General features: G+C 43.9%; 1 protein-coding gene across 1 annotated transcript in view; it reads right to left on the bottom strand.

Annotated features, from left to right (window-relative positions):
* Positions 1-22,465, bottom strand: part of LOC311001218 (ephrin type-A receptor 3-like) — a gene marked incomplete at both ends in the record, with an annotated part of 86,476 nt that overhangs the window by 46,769 nt on the left and 17,242 nt on the right. The window contains 4 exons of the mRNA XM_083992243.1: positions 13,073-13,424; positions 13,958-14,065; positions 15,601-15,801; positions 21,678-21,742. Coding sequence (XP_083848369.1) covers positions 13,073-13,424; positions 13,958-14,065; positions 15,601-15,801; positions 21,678-21,742 — 726 coding nt within the window. The remainder of the gene's footprint in view (positions 1-13,072; positions 13,425-13,957; positions 14,066-15,600; positions 15,802-21,677; positions 21,743-22,465) is intronic.

The following is a 22,465-nucleotide window of genomic DNA, read 5'->3' as shown; positions in this document are numbered from 1 at the left end:
TTCATCTACTTATCATCCTTTCATTACCTCACATTGTTTGCACTGTACTGTATGAACAATAACACTGATCAGTGATATGTTTACATGATGACGTCCTCATCTCCACAGACACTCTGTGGAAACAATGAGTTCATTAAGGTCAATGCTAAAAACCATCCGACCATTAGTAACTGACAACATTGGGCAAAACACACAAACATGTTGATTCATATCTAATACACTACATTAGCGATCATGGCAACAGAGACAAACTGCTTCTTTTACATAACTTTTCCATTGCCCCATACTAACATTTAGACTAAAATCAGATTATTGTGATTTGCATGAAACAATGATAATCATCAATAATCTCAAAATAGATCATTTCACCCAATTACAATTGCTTAAAGCAGAAGTAAGTGATATATTTGTGTTAATATAAGTCTTAAATAGTTATATCTTCCGACAGCAATCACTTCTATAGAGTGTTTGGACTGAAACACGGGTCTGTCAGTCCCTCTGCTCTGCTCTGAGCCGAAGAGAAAACATTTATCGTATCCTACAGTTTTTATCCAATGAGGAGAGAGAACGGCATGCAGGGCTGTGTGTGCAGCCAAGGAACGCCGTGAATGTGGCGACGTAGGGACGAGGACTGTTATGGTGCGTTCAAGGAAACTCGTATGTTTCCGACCGTGAAGTGGTACCAGTTCCATCTGGTACGAGTTCACGGGTCAGAAGTTACGAGTGGCCGTTATAGTGACTTTCACCGGTAAAACAGGTCAGAAAAACACGAGTGGGTTGCCTGGAACGCTACAAAGTCGTAAGTTGTGACTTGAAGCTGTAATTTACGATTTCAAAAGCCTGCCTGGAACGCAGCATTAGCGAAAACGACCGGATCACTCACTTCTGCTTTAAAAACGTACAAACTATTAAATATTTTGTCTTTGGAGCTAAGAAATGGACATAATTGCCTATTAGGAACAGCAACTGTTGTTCACCTCTTGAGTTATTTTAAGAATTTAATTGGAAGTTGAGACAAATGTGATTTTTAAAAGTATAACCAAAATAGTCACCTGTAAATTGCACTGCAGGGCAAGTTTGAAATGCAATTTGATTAGAAGAGGCAGCAGCGGTCTACTGGGGACACACAGCATTCATGACTCACAGTGCTTGGATGGGGCTGGTGCTCACTGGTACAGAACGCCAGCAGTTTGGATGTCTGTCTACCACTGCACTGGGATTCAGTGAAACACTAACAAACTTGAATTAACTTTGCTTTGATGACTGATTCCAATATTTGTAGACTCGGTGTTGAATCACATTTTATTTCACGGCTTTATTATTGCCTTTCTTGCTGTAAAGGGCAATAAAAGAGGGAGTTTATATCAGGCAAGGCAAAGCAGTACTGAGAAAATAGAGCAGACATTTAAGTGCGTAATTACAGTCAATTAACAAACACCACATGTTGAAATTATATAATAAATTTTATGCAGACTGTCATTTTGATGTCTGTCATTAATAAAAACCCTGCTAATTATATTACAGGTGTTGAAATAACGTATTATCAGATCCTGTGGTACATCTGGACTTTTATGGGTAGACATTATTTGATTTGCTTAAAAACAATTTGTCCCATGTGTCATGTTAAATCAGAATCTTAATAACCAGGCTTCATGATTATATTATGTTTGTATGTGATGTTTCTGGACATGATCAGATGGTGGAAACATTGGCCTGCTACAGTAGTTATTTTATTCCCAATTCAACCACAGTTCATCATGTGAGGGGAAGAGAGGGGAACTTCAAAACTTGACGTTTTCCTTCAAAGCAGATGCAGCAGAGACGCAATTACTTTAGACTGCAAGAGGCTTTTTGTGGGAGAGAGACGAGGCAGGATCACATGGCTGCAGAGGGGACGTGAGATATGAGCTGTGTCCACACAGTAGATATAGGCCTCAGGACAGACCCTCACTGTGTTTATGGTATCTTATGGCTTCTCAGACCCACACACACACACACACACAGTGAGACCAGATATGAAACGGTGTGTGATGTCCACTGCATGAAGCACATGAGTACACTCAGACTTGCTGAACTACTGTCTGTCCTCTGGATGCCGGCCAATTACAGAGAGCATGCAGGCCGAGGGGGAACAACAGGCTGAAGCTTCCTCTCTTCCTGATTCTGTCCATATCTGTCTTTTCTCTCTGTCTGTTCTCCTTTCTCTCTGTTTTCCCTCCTGTCTGTCGACTTGTATTTTTCTGACTCTGTCCTGTCTCTCAGTCTTTCTTTCTTGCTCTCTCTCTCTCTCTGAGCATCTCTACCTCTATTTGTGTGTGTGTGTGAGAGAGAGAGAGTCTGCCTTTGTGTGTGTGTCTTATTTCCCAGTGGGCTGTCTGTCATACGTTGACCCTGACCTTCTGCAGAGCCCCTGCACAAATATTTACTCTCTCACTGACAGGAACACACACACACACACATAAACCTCCAAAAAAAGAAAAAGAAAAATCACAGGGATAGATTTTCTCCAATTTCAGTGCAATTAAAGCAAACACACATCTACACAGACACACACTTTTTTTTTTCGTGGTAATCCAATCTGATGGTTCTCTAATTTTAACCCTAACCCAGCGTGATTATACTGCAGTCTAAAAACAGATTAAATAGATACCAGGTGCATGTGTGTTTCTGTGTGAAAGGGGTCATGGGCGAGGGACAGAAAGAGAGGAAGAGAGAGAGAAAGAGAGATCACGACAGGGCTATAGAAAGAGTCTGTTGGGAGTTGGCTTCACAGTCTGAATAACTTATTCTTCTGCCTGTTTTGCCATGGAGAAAAAAGAAGGCCAGAAAACACAACAAAGATTCACAACCTCCTTTTGAACATAGCCACACAGACCTGTACAAACACACACACACAAAGCACAATTCTGCACTGCATACACAGATTCAAACTTTCAGTACAACCACATACTGTAGCTACACTCTCTTGCCCCAGACCCACACACACATATAGCTTAAACATCTTTCATAGAACCCAAGCCACAGAGCTTTAACACACCATAAACACACACTCTCCAGATCTATGTATCTGTCTCCCCAGATACACACACACACACACACACACACACAGACACACACCAGTAAACGTGCCCGCATCGGCCGGCCCCGTGACCGGCAGAGTGTGTGTAGGAGGAGCACTGCACCTCCTTTCCTCACCCACGTTATTTTCAGTTCATCACTCTCAATAATTCATTCTCTCCGGCGGAGGAGTTGGAAAGGAGAGCCCGGTGCTTTTTCCTCTGTCACTTACACACACACACACAAATACACATCCTCATACCCACATACAGATGTGCCTGTCAAGTGCGAGGCCGTATTCCCGTGGTCCTTAATCTGTGGGTGGGCAGTGGTTAGGTTTGTCATGAAAAAAAAAAAAAGCACAGTAGATTGATGATGGCAGGAAAACAGTGGTTTATAGAGACAAACAAACACTGAGACAAAGAGATGCTAAGTAAGAAACTCAATGCTAAGTTGCAGGCCTGAAATGACAGATTACTCTCTAACAGAACAGATACAGCATTATCTAGTTATGAATGAAAAAATTGTTACATGTACTGTATATAATACTTCCCTCTAACCAGATGTCACATCCTCAACACTTCAGCACCAACTGATGTGCAGGAAGTCACGGGTGTCACGTACAAAGGGAAAACTGGGAAAACTGCTACTGCACTGTGATCTGTGTGCTCTCCATCACAGGAACTGCACAGCTCAGAGCCTCAGGAGCTTTTCAATGTGACACATAAATATTGGCAAAACAATTAGATTGCCTTATGAAGAGCCTTGAAATGTAATGACACTCACAGACATCAATGGTAATTGTTATAATAGCAGCTGGTTAGCAAGAATCCAAGCTGAGAGGAGGCTTGGTATCTGACATAAACATGGTTAACGATCTTTTCCTTGGTCTCAGCTTTATTTAAAATGATAAAAAAAACTGAGAGTATACGGTATGTTTACATAAAGAGAGTTCAATGTGACATTATTTTCTAAAACTTGTATAAATTTGTTTATTTTTTAGCCATAATTCACAGAAGATTTTATTCTCTTTTGCTGCATATTTATAATGCAGTATAACCTACCACACATTCATGGGTAGAGTTACTTCTCATTTTCAGAGACATTATGGGTTGGATCAGGGGTTTTCAAAGTCTTCCTTTGGGAACCAGTTCTCTGACAGAATTGAGACAACTGTGTTACATTTTGGCACCAAACTGCTTTTTGTCCAACAACTCCCATGAGTCAATGGGGTAATTCTGTGTTCTTGTTTTCCTCGCCACTGGTCTCAGTATTTCTCTGTTAAGATTTCTTCAGGGTCATTTATTTAATTATCTTCAGAGGTCTCCTCTCAAAAACAAATGCACTCTGTGATTAATTCAATCAAAAACACTAAAGCAGTTTCACCTTAAGAATCATCTTTTTCTGTGGACACAAGACGTCTCGTTGTTTCTCTGATGACTTCATCTGATAACTTGCAGACATCCAATGACTAAAATCTTTAATCTGATTAAGGTTTCTAGTGAAAAAATGGCAAAGATATAAAAAGTGTAAGATATAAAAATCATTTTAAAACCAGAAAAAGAGTCAAATTTCACCCCATGCCTTCACTTCTGGCAGACAGCCAATTAAAATCAACCGATTGAAATTGAGGTTTAAATATCGCTGGAATCAGTTGGAATAATTTAAGTACACATTTTTTTAAAAATGACTGATTGTCAGCTCCAACTGTTGACCATGTGGATAAACCATTCAAATAAACTGGCCAAAATACAATAACTAAAATCCCATTGTTTCCCCAGCGCTGACATGCACCTGTCCCTTTTATCTCATACTGAATCTCTGCCTCACATTCCCTGCAGCCACTGTAGAAATGTTCCATTTATATACTGTAATAATACAGCAGCTGTTCCAAACAACCATCAAAAAATGAGACATAATCTGTCGCATCTCTCATTAGACTCTGTCTAACCATTCTTTGGTCTGGCCAACGCTGGAGCTGAAAAGTCTATTTGAATTTTCTGAATGGTTCCTCTTGGCGTGTAGAATAATAGTGCAGCTGTACGGCATATGAAAGCAGCGACAAATTGGACTTTGACTGTGGCTACATCTGTATGTCGTGTTTTGGAGCTGAGCAATAACGCAATAACTGTGCAACGCCGGCCCAATCAGTCCGACAGGCTGATCGTACATCTGGAAGCCATCCATAAAGTAGAAAGAGAGAGAGAGGGAGGGAGGGGCATGAGGGGAAGGGGTCAATGGCTGCTTTCCTGTTCCTGTGTTCCCCGGTTGGGCAGCCCCCGCCGGCTGCCTGAACGCCTCCCCTGCTCTCTCTCTCTCTCTCTCTCTGCGCGCACACACTCCGCTCTCTCGAAACCTTTAGATCTTAAATGGAGCAAACTCAACACAAATTCAACACGAGAGGGAGAAAATGTGAAAATTATGAACTTTCCCATGAGTGCACACATGTTTATCCCTAACTGGAACTCAACAGCATATGAAACGCAGCCAATTAATGACAACTGTGCCCGAAGGGGACGCGCTCTGCCCTCTACACCTCTCTCCTCTCTCCTCTCTCTCCCTGCCTCCGTCTGTAGGGAATAGTGCTATATAAGGACGTGAAGAGTTGAAACATGCGTTAACAGTTTCTCAGTCCTTGGCCTGCTTTTCCCTCTTTTTCTCTGCGGGTTTTGTTCACACAGCTCAACCCGCTGCACCAGACTCCACTCTAGCTACACGAGGTCCTGCCTCCCACGGCCGCCTCGATGTCCACAGGTTTCACCGCGGCTAACACTTCAGCGGTGCAAACACCATCTTGGTGCTAAGGTGGCTTTTGGCATCTCGGCTTGTGTCTGGCGAGCGATCCGCCATGGCGACAGAGGAGCTGGGCTGGGAGGCTCTGTGTGAATAGACATTATCTGGGTCAGTGCTGTGTGGGTATGTAGACGGGGACTATGGTGTGTAGAGGATATAGCGAGAGCGCCTAACCCTTTGTGATTTTGTGTCATTTATTTAAACACAAAAGAGAGGAGATGAGAAGGAGGGAGAGGGAAAAGGGATGGAGTTTAGGAGGGACATGTGAGAGAGCGGAGATAAAGGCGAATAAAGGAGAAATGAAGGCAAAGGTGGCTGTCATTATCCAAATAAATGAAAAGTGGAGTCAGGCAGGCGGAGCAGCCGAAAGACACACACTTACACACACACACACGCACACACACATACACAGATAGATAGAAGGACAGATGACTGGCCTTTACTTGGCCCATATATCCATTTGTCCTTTAAGAACATCTGGCTAGTAATAACACCCTGCCTAACACTTCAACAGCTTAATGCCCTAATGCCTGTAGCAGTGTACGCACACACACACACAACACATGGATTCTACACACAAAAAAAAATCTCTTTACTTTCTGTCTAAATCCTTCTTTTAGCCGCCCACTCCCTTCCTACCTACACCTTTGTGCTCTCTGGCTCCCAGAGCTGCCACCAAGAGAAGACCGAAGAAATGAGAGAACTATGTGTGTGTGTGTGTGTGTGTGTGTGTGTGTGTGTGTGTGTGTGTGTGTGTGTGTGTGTGTGTGTGTGTGTGTGTGTGTGTGTGTGTGTTCAAGAACATACTACATGCAGGAGGGAGCCCTTGACCTTCAAAAGTCTGTATGTGATCAACATAAAAATGCTCACTTCACCCACACTGCCTCCACTGTCCACACACTTCTCCTATAAGGGTGGAGGAGGCAATAGAGGCAGAGATCAAGCACTGTGTTGGAGAGGCAATAGAGAAAGGCAGGTTCCCTACTGAGCTTTCAACACACACACACACACATACACACACACACTCTGCAAATGAGCTCAACCTCTTTCACAGGTGCGAAGATTAGCCTTTTCCTACATCTGTTCCCTGCTCAAGCCTTTCATTATGAACAGAGACTACAATCCTCTTATGAGATATAAAATTCAAAAATGTATTGTGTCCTGCTGTGTGTGTGTGTGTGCATGCTGCCGTTTGTGGAGTCACCGTCTTTCTTTCATTATATTCATCTGAGTGCATATCTTGATGGAGCTTTTACAGTGCGTGTATCATATAACTTCCACTTATCCGCACAGAATGTAGGTTTTCTTGCGGAGAACAAACAAAGGCTTTTACTGTAAAGCCTTTCCTGCTGTGCTGTGGTCAGAGCCAGGTCTGATCGACTGAGCGGCTGAGCGGGAGGCCTTTGATCGCTGTTTGTCGCTGGGCAAACAGAAAGCTGAATTCCCCTTCACAGGTTTAGCAATGTTCTCCAAAAAAAAAAAAAAAAAAAGAAACCTGCAGTTTTTTTTCTCCTCCTGTGAAAATGACATTATGCAGGCTTTAGTTATCCATTCCAAAAGTTATGATCTCATCATTGTGGTCAAATGGGGTTTGGAGTGTAACGAGGATGTGAAGCGGTGTTAAGCGATGTTTCCCTGGCTTACAGGTTGCATGGCTGGGCCTTAAAGCTACAGTTCAACATGAGAGCTGTTTTGCAGCAGACAACAGCTGTGCACCATCTCTTATTTTGAGCCGCCAAGTATGAGCAAAGATTTTGATTTGATTTTTAGACACAATGGTACCAATCCTGGCTAGTGGCCACTTCAGTGTGACAACAACACTTCAGAGCTTTATTGTGTCCAGCCAAGAAGTAGTCTGACACATAACTCCCCCTCCCTCCCCCTGACAATGCAACATGTTGTTTTCACACTTCCATTTTTTACAAGATACAGTATATCTTGTTATTTGAGCTTTAGAGGTGATGATGGGTGGATTTTCTTTTTTTGTCTGAGCTCATTTTTATTATACAGAGCGGTATCAATCTTGTCATCTAATGAGGATATTTCCTAAAATGTTGAACCGTTCCATTCATGCGCAGACACAAGAGTGATATGAATCTTCTTATCTCACTCTCACAAAGAGCAAATGGTTGCAATAACTCTCCAAATGTGTGTTTCTCAAACGATGAACAGCTGTATGTCTGTAAAATATTATTCCAAGCAACAAAGGAGTCCAGAAATCACAAGCGTTGGTTGTCTCCGTCAACAGAATGAACACATTATTGATGAGGCAAATTACACAGGATTGGATGCACGTTGGATTTTTTCCTCCTCAGTGATTCACACTTTGGTTCTGGTCCAATCTGAGACGTGAAAAGAACAGCAGGAGAGCTAAAAGGAATCGGTGTGGTGTGACTTTGAAAAGTTCCTCTTGTAAAACAAGTTTTCGCTTCATACTGGCCGCATCAAGCAGATAGATGAAGACGAAGAAAAGGGGAAGAAGGGAGACCATTAGACAGGTGGAGCTGGCGGACAGACAGACATGTCATCCTGACCTATATTACTTTTGCCCGCTGAGGAAGAGAGAGAGATGAGAGCAAGAGAACTTGTGTTGAGGTGACAGGTGTCTGTCCTTCTCCACTCCGACTCCTCCATCTCTCAGGCATCTGAGGCAGTAATTGGTGCTGTCAGACACACAGAGGAGGACAGAACACACACATACGAACACATACTTAGTCACAGCATCACACACACACACACACACACTCCTGCCCTTCAGCGTGTACCCCTTGGGCTTAAAGCAGGAGAGGTTTGAGAGGAATATTCACTACATCCTCTGCCAGCTGTGAGACAGAGAGACAGCAGGAGAGGGCAAGGGAGTACGAGGTGGAGACGGAGGGAGCGGAGGAAACAGTGGCAGACAAAAACAGAGAGGGAGAACAGAGGCAGAATGCACAAGAGACAAAGACACACAGAGGAGAGAGAGGAGCGAGAGCAGGAGAGCGAACGAGGCGGGGGGCTTCGGCTTTACAGACAGAGGCCTCCGCATGGGGTACGGAGAGATGGAGGAGAAGTGACAGGGGTCTGCAAATGTATGTGACAGAGAGATAGAGAGCGAGAGAGCATGTGTGTGAATAAGGGTGAGAGAGAGAGAGAGAGATTATGCAACCCCAGAGGTGACAAGGCAGATGAGTATGATTTCATGTGATTGAGCGGCAGGGCCACAGCCATCAGCGCAGCAGTGTGTGTTCAGTGCACGCCTCAGTGCACATCCAACCCAAAGGTGAACTAAACAACACAACTGAGACACAACAAATATGTGTTTTAAAGTTGCAGTGTTATGTAACATTAAAGGATATAGGGTTGACTGTATTTTTCTCAGTGTGAATTTACTCCATGACAACATCGAAGCCAGTGATGTGTTGATCCAACAAACCAGCACCGACTCCAGTAATGATTGAAAACATCTCAAGGAGCTGCATTGCTGACAGCCATCTTCCTCAGTTATGATAACCATGGGAACTGTAGTTTCTTTTAACTTCCTCCTACAAACATAATTTCACTCCAATTAGCCAAATGAATGCGCATTATTCTGCTGCCAAAAAAAAACAAAACGTCCCCACTCCCCACCAAGTGCCTCCCTGTTTGTGTTATGTCATTTAAAAACTAAAGTTCTTTAAATTACAGTGTAATTGTCTAGAAACGTACTGATACCGAATTATATTTCAAGGGAATGTTCATGAAAAAAAATTGGTCCAATTTCAGTTATTATATAAAACTATGACAGTTACAGTGTTCATTTGGTACACATCCATTCATTTCATTCCAATTACTTGCCATTGTAACCTAAAGAGCGAGTGAGTCACTGCACAGCGGGCCAGGCTGAGCATGTGAAACCTCTCTCTGTGTGGCTGTATTATTACAGGCAAACATTCAGTCCAGTCTGGAGAGTAAAAGCTCCACTAACATCCACTTCGTTTTACATGAAATCATCGTCACGACCTGCCGGTTTGTCTCAAAATTAAGACCACATTTCCCATGAGTCTCGCTTTCTCTGTTGCTACTTGCTCTGTGTGTGCCTCTGTCTGCCTGAGCAACAACCCTGTTTGTCATACAGTAAAGCAATTCAGCACAATGAATCTAAACCAGTGACATTAACACCATCAAAACATATACATGAGTTCTGTATAAACACACTAAACGTGCCTCACTTAAGGGAATAGGAAGCAAGCATGGGGTGGGAAAATAGAAAAAGAGAAAGATGAACCCGTGATCTATAAATGTTTAACGAGAGCAGACAGAGGAGATGGGCACTGCGTGGAGGAGGAGGAGGAGGAGGAGGAGGAGGAGAGAAGGAAAAATGGTGAGGTGAAAAAGGAAGACGGTATCAGAAGAGATGGGTGAGGAGCAAAATGGGGGGCTTGTAGAGGGAGGGAGGTGGAGAACAGTCCCATTATAGAAGCAGACAGCAGAGCAAGGTTAGAAAATAGCAGTGAGGAGCCAGAGATTGGGGGGAAAAAATGGCTGTAATTGGTGGTGTCTGGTGTTTGTCTAACACAGAGAGGCTAGTAATGATTCCATTAGCGCCTCACACCGAGAGAGAGACAGAGAGAGAAAGAGAGAGTGAAAGAGGGAGGCGAGGACAGAGCGAGAGAGAGAGGGGGAGAGAATGGGAGTCAGGAGGAGAGTGACACAGAGACAAAAAGAGGAGGCGGGAGAGGTCGAAACACTGTGAGAAGATTCACACAGAACATTAGAGCAGGAAAACAATGAGCATCAGAGCAGCTAAATGGTAGAAAAGACCCAAAACAGACACACACTCGCACTCAAAAAGAGCAAGAGAAAGCGAATTCAAGGCGCCTGTTCGATAAAAGAGCCGTTCACCTGCGCGATGGTTCTAATTACACATGCCCTCCTGCTCCCTCTCTCAGCTCTCTCCCCCACCTCACCCCTTCATCTCTTTGTGCGACAGCAAATGAGAGAGGGTGATTTAAATGCATTAGCAGAGTGTGTTTTCCCTATGGAAGACCCTCAGACTGTGTCAGGGCAGGAACCTTTTGTTTGGCGCTGATGCTGAGCGCTGAGAGGACTCTTTAAAAGCCTGGCCGTCGTTCTCCCTGGGACACATTAAAGTGCAACACATGGGCTTGTTGTACTTCTCTGTGTCCTCTCATGTCTCTGTTAAGAGCAGACTGATTACAGATGCAGTTACATTAGTAGGCATAAGTGAAATTTTGACGAGGAAAGGGAACGGCGACAGAGCACAGGCACGCGCAGGCAAAAACAGCGCAGGCATCAAAGCAGTTTCAACAAAAGAAAGCTGGTTTCCTGGGTGTCAATTTGGCGTTATTTCACAGGCAACAAACAAGTGTGAGATGTGTTGGGCTGACATACGTGGGACAGCAAATTCTCCAGCTCATTGCTATGCAAATCCTCCCCAAGATCCCACAGAAATGTTTTTCCTAATACTGAGTAGGTGGCGCAGACAACCCTGCGGCGGAGCAGCTTCAATTCACCACCAAGGAATTAAAATGTATTGAAAAATGCTTTTTGATTGTTTCCGGAATAATTGCCACACCAGAAAATCTGCCTTTGAAAAGAACTGAAACCAAAATCCTGTAGTCGAAGACAATAGCTACACCCGTTCTTCAAGCGCGCCTCATCTGTAGCGACCGTAACTTATCAGTCCAGGGACACATATATTCCCTGACCTCTGACCTCCGACTGCCAATAAGACTTCATCATGACTTCTGTGCACATGCACATACATGCACGCATGGTGTTATTGAGTTAAAGCCAGCTTGTTAAATGCGCTTACGCTGCTTTATTTATTCTCTGCGGAGGGATGAGACTGAGGGAGCAGACTGATGAGGTCATGGAGATCAGCGAGGTCAAGCGCTTTGCTGCGTCAGACCGACTTGAAATGCAGCGAATGTGACATGGACCTGAACACTGCAGGTAGTGGAATCATGTGAAAAGCTGTCAATGAGCTCACCCCTCAAATAACTGCGGCGTGTCACTTTTACGAGACAGACAGACATGTAGCTCAACAGTCGGTGTTTGATGATTGAGATGCAGCCAGAGTTCTGCCACAATCTGTGCACATTACCAGTCCGCAAACTACACAGTACAGCTTGTTCTTATTCACTTGTCTCTAAGGCCCAGCTGCCAAGTTTTCTGGGTGTCTTGGCTGCTGCTTCTCCAAAACAACTGAAAATGCATTATGTGCACCGATTCCAAGTTTGCAGCAATGAATATCTATGATTCCATTTTCCTTTTTTTCGGGGAGGAAGCGAGCCCGTGGGGACAGGTGACGGCGTGAGTCTAATACAGGTTGCACACACGGTATACACACACACACACACACACACACACTGCACACACCATCTGTGGAGTTTTACGACTCAATAATCTGCTTCCTAAGGCATACCTTCCCCTCTCCTCCTACAACGCAAACACACATCAATAAGCGCTTTCTCACACACGCGCAAATACACACACACATGCACTCTCTTACCGCTCTCCTCTACTCAGCAGGGAAAATGAGATATTCAACTCTGACAAACACGCACACACACACACACACACACACACACACACACACACACACACACACACACACACACACACACACACACACACACACACACACACACACACACACACACACACACACACACACACTTGAAAAAAAAAGATGATATGCCTCAAAGCAACTCCTACCCTTTCCTGTGTGAGAACTGTCCTCGCAGAGCTGGGAGCTGTATAAAAGTCACTCTGAGTTATGACACCCGTGCTGACACACATAGTCACACAAAGGAGCCTAAATACACAGTCAATGACTTTTCCATCCCCGGTTTCACAACAAAAATCATGTAAGAGGGATGCAATGTCTCCACAAAGACACACAGGCACGCACAGGTGCACACGCACACACAGAACGGAGGCGATTGCTGTTTTTGTTTTGTAAGAAGAGCACTTCTGTGAGCTGTCGAGGAGTCTCACTCGTACATTATATAAGAAGGCCAACCTCGATGAGACCTGTGCAATGCATACTCTCTACACTCACTGTAAAGCATTCACTCTTTGTGCAGGAATACATTTGATTTGAATAGACAGAGGCATTAAACCAAAAACACTGCACTTTCTCCTCTGTCTCTATATCGTTCTCCCACACATTCTTCCCATACACACACACACACACACACACACACACACACACACACACCCCCACCCCACTCACGCTGGCAGACGTCCTTGTTCTCCTCGAAGCCCGGTTTGCACACACATCTCCCGATGGGAACGAGCCAACCCCCGTCCGCGCTGCAGTACATCTTGGGAGCCTCGAACTCCTCGGAGGCGTTCACACACAAACCGTGGACCTCCACCAACGCCGTGTCCCCCCCTGTTATCGTGTCGGGGAACTGGGCCAAGTTGAGAACAGTGAGGGGGCACTTCTTGTAGAAGACCCTGACAGAGACCAGGGCGATGCAGGCGCCCAGGTCCTGGAAGGCCAGGTAGAAACCCTTTTTACTCAGGTTGCTGATGTCGCGCACCTCAGTGTTTAACTTCATGACACGGTCACCAACGTCCACCTGTGGACAACATTTTTCACGTGTTAGTTCTTTCAAATGTGAGCATTCAATCAGAGCTTTTCTTTCCAGTCCAAAAAGTTGGTATTCTATTTAGCTTAAATGTTGAAACTGGAACTGAGCATTTCCAAGGCAGATCCAATTATGTCCTCAACATCCTGACAATTTTGCAAGCAAATGGAAAAAGATGATTAAGTTTTAATACAACCTTCATTCAAATCCTGTTTTAAAGCATATTGTGGCAAATGGGGAATATTTAAGATATAAATTTGGACTGTAGCTCTTTTATATGAGGATGAAGATCACATACACACAGGTGGAGCTTCACACTAAAATCAGTCAAATAATCATTGTAGAAAACACAGTACAAAAGACAGTCAGCACACAGCTGCAATGAGAATAATTTGGAGCGTAAATATCCTCATTGAAAATGAAAAAAAGAAGAAATTGGCCAATATGCTGTAATTTGGAAACAGCAGTCTTTCTTACATTATTGCATATTGTGTGTGTGTGTGTGTGTGTGTGTGTGTCCATACCTGTGTAAAGCTCTCATCTGCAGCAATAGTGTCAATCTTGACATACTGGCTTTCCTTGATGAACCACAGGTTGGCATTGTTGGACTCATAGTAGTACATGTTGAATGTCTGCAAAACAAACACAGCGTCCATCAACGTTCACACTCAAATTCACATTCAAATTTAATCGACCAGACAAAACAGAATAGCACACAGAGTGAAGAGACGATTAAAAGTCAGAAGCTCTGTTCTCCAGCTTTTCTCCTGCTTCTCTTCAAATCTCTGTCCCTGTGTGTCGATGATGGCTGGTCAGCAGCTCCGTCTGCAGTTTGGTGAAAGCGCAGCTCTGCACAGACTCATATTATCTCTGCTACTCATTGTGGAGATGTAATGAGAGTGAAAAGGGTGCAGGGGGCATACAAAGCAGAGAGAAATGAATACAGAGGAGCAGTGATATTTGGCTGATATGAGAGAATCGGGGACTGCAAAAAAAAAAGAAAAACTCAGAAGTTAAAATATACGAGCAGCCACAAAAAGGCCTCTGGAGCATCGTCTGTTTCATTCTGCAGCTATTCTCTCATGTCAGTCTTTTCCCGCCTCTTGTCTATTTATCTATTCATCAGCTATCAAAGTGTGTGTCAATCTGTGTGCGAGTCTGCATATGTTTATTTAAAATCCTGTTTTCCTGCTCTGCTGTGTGCCATATAAGCTGCATTAAAAGCAGTGAATTCATAGAAAGCAGTAATTAATGTGCAAACAAAAACTACCACCTTTTGTCAGGCTGTTTACACTACATGTACTGTAGCCAAAAGTGTAAACAGTGCAAAGCTGGGAAATCTTTCATATTCTGTGAAATGGTCTAATGTTAATAAGCAATTATATGATATGTTTCTACTTTCTTTTCATATTTCTGTCATGTCTATATTTTCTGCTGCAGACTAGTAAAAGCAAACAATACAGCACCAGATCAAACATGAAGCTCAGGGCAGGTTTAATTGAAAATGCAGAGATTTATCATTAAAGTAAATTTGCTGATTGATTGACGTCACCAACAGCTAATCGCTCTAAACCAAGTTGCCACTGCGTGCGCTGTAGGGTGAATTAGTTCCAATTTGTGAATGTCTTTAATTTGTGTTGCAATTAATGTGACATTTTCATGACAAATGCAATATGTATCTACTAAATTACATATTTGAGAAGCGAAAGAGCAGCTGATTAAGTTAGTTAACTCAATTTTATCCAAAAGGCTGAGAGCACTGCAGAGCTAGAGAATATATGTAGGATTTCAGGAGTGATTTTTCTCAGACAAACCTCAGACTCCAAACAATTTCTGTCTCCACCACATTTCATATCAGACTCACTCCTGTGCCACTGATCTCCAAAAAAATAGAAGAAACATGTGTTTTTACTTCCTTCCCTCCAAAAGGAAATTCAGAGAGCAGACGGCTTCACAACAGCACCCATGGAGCTCAAGTCAAAATTCAATGCTTTGCTCGCCAAGAGTGAACAAACAAGCAGCAGAAATGCAACGGGAGGGCCTAAACACACACACACACACACACACACACACACACATATACACCCCCTCCAGTTGCAAGGATATTGGTTATCTGTCACCATGCGGCACACGTGTTAAAAGAGCTTGCGTGTGTTGTGATGCAGACCTCTTTGCAGGTACCAGGCACCCCGGGCAGGCTGTTGCAGTCCCTCAGGGTGAACTTGATCTCGATGTAGACGCGCTGAGCCCCTTCTCGGCTGATGTGGCGTGTCCTCAGCCAGTTGTTCTGGTTGGCCTCCATGACGTTACACACCTGGTAGGTCCTCATCGGGGTGTTCCTCTCATCCATCACACTGATCTCCTCCCACTGAGGATGAGCAGCAGAGAGAGAGAGAGAGAGAGAAAGAGGAGAAAAAAGCAAAGTGGGTCTATTAGATGAGAAAGACACAACATCTTTATTGAATGTGATTGTGATTATTCACAGCTCTATCCGGGGAGTGTTTGAGGCACATTTCAGATCTTTGACCTTTATCAAATGACATTTTTTGATGAAGTGCAACAGGAAGAGATGAGATGAAAGAAGTACGAAGTAGAGAGGAAGATGGAGCCGCTGAAAGGGGAATGCTGGAAGAAATTAAGGAGGGGAGAAAAAAGGAAGGAGAAGAAAAAGAAAAACAGGGAGAGATGGGAGAAAAAGGGGTGACGAGGCGAGGGACCGTGCTAATTTCAAATCAAAGTCCAGGCTGACGTGCAATCAGCGCTGAGTGACATTCAGCAGCACTCAGCTGAGAGATCATCCTACTCCATCAGCAGTCAATGGACAAAGGAGATCTCAGTCCAAATATTGCTTATGGGAAACTGGGCCCAAGTTCAATGAAGTGTGGTTTAGTGAAAACCAACGACTAAGCCTGCGTGCTCTGTTTTCATGTCTGGGTGAATATGAGTGATGATCTGTGTCAAGATGACTGAAGGACCGTCTTTGTCTATGTTGCACGTGTGCATAGAGAGAGAGTGTGTTTTTCTAAAGTGAATGGGTGATTTAGCTCCTAAGAGTGTGTGTGAGAGAGAGAGAAAAAGAGGGGAGAGTGAGCATGGAGTAGGTAGGACAGAGCTACTTTGTCTCCCGTCATCTGCTACCATCTGTTTCCACTTCTGACTAAGGCAGTAATTGAGAACACTTCTCGCATGAGCAGGAAAACATTTCTATCCACACACACACACACACACACACATGTACACACACACACACACACGCACACACATGCTCACATACACATAAGAAAAAGAACATGTCTATCCCTTAAAGAAACGGAAAATAAACCAATGTGGTCTCAGAGTCTCAAGATATCTGATCCATTCAAGGGGAAGCTAACTGGATTTTCTTGAACATGAACACGCACGTCGCACACACACACACACACACACACACACACGCACACACTGGATGAGTCCTAGTTTGTGGTGAGGGATGAGAAGACCACCATCTTTGTTCTGAGCTCCTGTCATCATCTTAATACTGAAGCTTTAAGCTCCCGAGTGATGAGCACATATCACCTTACAGTCGTCCAACCATGTAAACACATAATACATGGCATGAACATATACTGTATACACACACACACACATGGGCACACACACCTGCAATGCACTAAAGCACACACACACACACACACATACAAGACCCACAGGAGTAACTACCTGTCACCCCTAACGTGTCCTAGAATTCAAATGAAACCAGAACTGTAGGTGAAGCGAGAAGGGAAAAAGAGGAAGAAATAAAGAAGTAAAGAAAAGAGAGAAGACGGGCTAATAACATGAAAAGAAAGCAGCAAAAAAAAAAAAAAAAAGGCAAAGAGACTTTCAGACAAGTCCAGGCTAGGGTTGGATTCTTGAGGTTAATCTGATGTGACGGCCCAACAACCCGGCAAAAGCTTGACGCATTTCACCTCCAAGTCCTGAGCACTAAAACAGATCCACATTAAAAAAAAAAAAACCCTACACATTCTCACATCGACTCGCACGCACTCTCACCGTCTCTCTCACACACTCAGATGCTTTTAATCTCCATAGCCTCCCCTGAAATGTCTACTGTGTATGAATTGGAGCTAGAACAAAACCAGCTCCCTCTTGAATCTGACCCAAACGTCTCTGAAACCGAGAAAAAGAAGGAGAAGAGGCAGGAGATTGTTTAAGCTGCTGCATGCAACTGACAGAAATCTCCCTGACAGCCACTTCAGAGTTTGAAGATTATATATATAAGGGGATGTATCACTGGAGTCTTGCACAATAACTTTGAGTCATTGTGATCAACCGCGCTCGATTCAATTAAAAGAACAAAAAGCCAGACGGAGGGAGAAAGAGAGAGAAAAGAGGAGAGAGATGAATGAATGTTGGTAAATTACAGGCTCGCCTGGCACTAAATAGACCCATCTGTGCAGAGCTGGGACCAGTCGGACATCACAGGACGGTTGCACACACCCACACACACACATACACACACAAAGCTGAGTCCCCAGGGAGCAGTGATTAAAGCATTTATGGGAATAGTCATTGAGGGATAAAGAGGGCTTTATGATGTCTTTGTTTATTTCTTTGTAGGCAGAGTTTGGAGTGGCTGGATTACTGCCACTTCCTCGTGAGTGACTTATTTCCCTTGATGGCAAGTCTGTTCATTGTCACTTTTAGCCGGTGTAACGCACAGGTGTGTTTATGATCACCCAAACAACCTGCTTACCTCAATATTTGCAAATGATACACCAGCCGCTGGAGAGCACGTCCACCAAAAGTGAGTTTGAGTTTTTTTTTTCCCTCCCTAAATACACACAAACACTCACATACACACACACACAAAATGAAAACTGTTGCCTGTGTTGGTTCAGACTGAGCACTAATTAACATTCAGAATGAAACCCTCCTCCCCGAACCCTCAATCACCTCGGCCAATCAGCACGGAGGCCGCTTGATTGCTTTGAAGTGAAGCAGAGACGTCAGATCGAGGTTTAAGTTCAACCATTCACCAGCTTAACATAATACCCCCCCCCCTTCTGCAATCATCTGATGGGTACACCTACGAGGACATAATTGGCCTCCAACTGCTGGAACAAGCCCTGGCTTAGTGAGGACGGTCGGGGTGGGGTGGAGGGGCAGAGAACGAGAGAAGGAGAGGAAAAAAAACACAGATGCAAGATGAAGAGAGAGAAGAGGGGGAGTTGTGGAGCCTCTGGGGGTGGGGGGGGGTCGAGATGCTGCGAGGGCCTCCCATTTTCAAACATCATTAAGACGTATCTGTTTTGTGTCCCTCACGAGGAACACCCCTGCACGGTGACAGAAGTGGGTCTCTCCACTCAGTCTCAGGCACATCCGGCCCTGCACGGCCTGGATTATGCGTGACCCCCGGGGGTCAAGTGTGGTTTTTGGACTAATTCACGCAGACAGTGGTCTCACATTGGTGGGAATTGCCTCTCGCTGAGTCCAGTCCACAGGTTTAAAGGGCAAAGGTCAACTAGATAATCCCTGTGATACGAAACATAAAGGCCTTCTCACAGCCCTGGCACCTCTTCTCTTCCCCCCTCAGTCTATCACTCTCTTTCCCTTTTCTTCTCCTTCTCATTACATCCAGAGAGCTGTTCTGAGCATCTGAGACATGCAGTATGTATATAATTATGATAAACAAAAACAAACAGTGCTGTTGCCAACAGGTTTGGCAGCGTCTACACAGTTTCTTTTATGGTGTATGCCACCAAGTTAGATTTAACTTGACATTTTCTGGCTTGTTTCATGGCACAAAAGGAGATATGTTTTGAGGGTTGTTACTGTAAGATGCAAGAAGGGTAGACGAAGGATCAACTTGGAACAGTGATCCCCTGATGCTTTCAGCTATCAATTTATTTCTTTTTTTTATATATTGGTTGGCCACAGTAGCAGCTTGTCAGTCTCCTCTGATGTAACAGCTTCCTGTTCCTGCTTTTTCTCACTCCGGTATTTAAAACTGATCTATTGACCCAATAGCATCTTGTTGTGTTGATCTGTTTTTAATGAAGAAGAGCACTAATAGCAGCTCAGCAACCCTGATGATAAAGACACATTAGATTTCCTGTATGTGCGTCATAATATAGGTATACTATGCAGGTATCCTCTACATAAGGACACAGGGACAAGTGTCACTCTAAACACAGAATAAATGTCTGTTAGCTGATACAGTGTGTGTCAGAGGAGTCATGCCTGGCCCTAGAGCAGTGGCTCCCAACCTTTTGTGGCTCGTGACCCCATTTTGACATTACAAATTTCTGGCGACCCCGCAATCATGTGACTGCATTCTTAGATGAATTCCTTTTTTTTTTTTTTGGCTTTTTTGCCTTTAATTGACAGGATAGTCAGAGAGACAGACAGGAAATGGGGAGACAGAGAGAGGGAATGACACGCAGCAAAGGGCCACCGGGGGATTCGAACCAGGGCCAGCTGCAGTAAGTACTATAGTCTCGCTATAGACGCCCCTCCCTGTGTTTAAATTGAAGTACAAACTAAAATGGTGTTGAGTTTGAGGAAAACACTGATGTGAGACAAAGAGTTCACAATATTGTCTCCATGCTATTAACTTTATATAAACGTCGTCACACTGTAAGAAGTGGCAGCAATGTCAAAACAACAACAATCTCCCTCTATTGCACTGACTTGCGTTTTGCCTTCTAGCTGTTTATGACAACACCACTTTTATAACTCACTGAAGAAAACTGTGTGGCCTTTTTTTTTTCAAGAAGCAGAAGCAGCTGCTTATTTCATATAGCTTTTTGAATTTCTGTCAGAAATTCGTGTTTATCTAGGAGGACGATAACATCTGCTTCATGTACACAGAGAAAATGAGAACAGCCATGAGAGCAAAGACTTTACCAGCTTTAACCAATTTAATAGTTTCCTCTGACAGATAAAGCAGCAGATAAAACCAACCAGCAAGAAAAGGCACTGGAACGAAACAAAATGCTTTAATTTTTATTATGTCTCATTATAATGGTTGTAGTGTTTATTTAACAGAGGAGTCGTGTGGAGGCCTGTAGAGCCAACCTCCTCTCAGTTTCTGTACACACTGGGGGTGGGGTGGGGTGGGGGGGGGTACCAGATCCCCACTAGACTGACAGTTCATGAAAAAGATATCCAGGATGGAGTTTATTGTATATATTTTACTTTCAGCCAACACACTTCTTTGAGGGCAAACTAACAACACATGTGCTTTTCCGGGCCATGAATAAGGCACCCCAAACTGAACTGTACTTTCAATAAAACTAACTTGTGCACTCTGGTTTTCAAAATTAGATTGAACCTTTGGGCTTAGCCACAGATGGAACACATTCTGCTCTTCTACAAGGAAAAAAAAAAAAGAACATACACAAACATCCACAATATGGCCACACAATCAGAGCATTTCAAATATGTGAACCTGATACCCTTGATTGCTTGAGAAAACAACCTTGTTTAGCGCTGCTCACTTCAGCTGCCTCTTCTCTGCCGCGCACAACCATGAAACCGCGTGTGGCATCCTGCAATTTAACACACTGATGCTGAATGGTGGAGAGGAAGTGCGTGACTCAAGGGGAAATAGAATTAATTCAGCGCCATTCAGCAGCTCTACTGCTGGAGTGACATACAGAACCCCGCTCTTACTTCTTTATTGAATCAACTTTGTCATTCTTCCTCTCTGCGCTCTCACCCTCTTCCTCTCCTCTCACTTCTCTCTTGTCATTTCCTGATTCATCCTGGCTGCACCCCAGACTCCCCTGGTCCCTATACATATAAAACACTAGTTACGCAACGCAACACCCCGGCGTACGTGGAAACGACACCGACAAACCATGTACAAACCATGTCCTCTTACGTAAGAATATTTACCCCTTCACACTATCCCCTCACTCTGTCCCCCCCAAAAGAAATCACAACCCGTAATAAATGGTGGCTCCAGTGCCACTGCGTTTTCATCGCAGCAGAAATAATTTGTAAATTCCCCCTGCAGACTCCCGATTTAGCAAGGAGTGCTCAAGAACCCAGTGCTCTCTAAAACACACACTCCAGTGCTGCTGCTAGCGCTGAGTCCCTGCCTGCTCCCTGAAAATAAAACATGTCAACACGACCCGCCAGTTGTGATCAGATTTTGACTTTTGCTGCCAAAAGTAGTAGTAGTAAAGAGAGGATGCCTTTTGTTTATTTATCTGTGTGTGTGTTTGTTTGTGTGTGTGTTGTGCTGCATATACTCACCCCCTCATTAGGATAAGCCTCCCAGCCCAGGTCAGCCAGAGCTGACATGGAGTCCAGCAATGTAACTGCAAGAACACAGAGGACAAACATTAGTAAGTCGAATTCTATTTCTCAGTCTCCATTTCCTTAAAGTCACAGTGATATTGACGATATGCAGCTCATAACATCATGTTGTAAACCTCGCTCCCTCCTTTTCATATAAAAGAGACTCAAAGATGTTTCAGTGTTTTATACAAGGGTGTCTTTTGTTGTGCAGAAGTGCAACAGCAGTGGCATCACAAACTGTGGTAAACCTATAATTTCAATTTCCAGATTACTGTGGTTGTGCTGGAGCTGTTATGGTCCAAAGGGACACAAAGTCAGTCACTGAAACAGCATAAAGACATCAAGGCAAGAGTATATTTTACACCAACATTTACATTTTAGACATTGAGATACTCCACCCAAAACCTCTCTCCCTTTTTCTCACTCAAGTATCAACCGCAACTCGCAACTTACAGTAATAGTCCTGAAAATGGTTTGTTTCGAGCTTTGTGTCCCTGAAGGACAAAGGAGACGGTGGTCAAGCTGATTAAAATGGATTTCAGTATCTACATGTCTTCAGGACGAATAACACATCTGATATATTTTTGTGAGAATAAGGCTAAACACAGTGCTTTTGTCAAATTCCCATCACTCCGCCAGGCGCACGAGCAGACACATGTTGGACTGTGCACATCAAGCTGTGATAATGGTCCGAACCCTTTTATCCAAGCCCAGTCATTGGCTGGAACAGAATTGCAGAGCAG

This window comes from Trachurus trachurus (assembly GCF_905171665.1).
Source record: "Trachurus trachurus genome assembly, chromosome: 17".
NCBI classification, from domain to species: Eukaryota; Metazoa; Chordata; class Actinopteri; order Carangiformes; family Carangidae; genus Trachurus; species Trachurus trachurus.
Note: the sequence above shows the minus strand (reverse complement) of the source record. Positions and strands in the feature narration are given on the sequence as shown.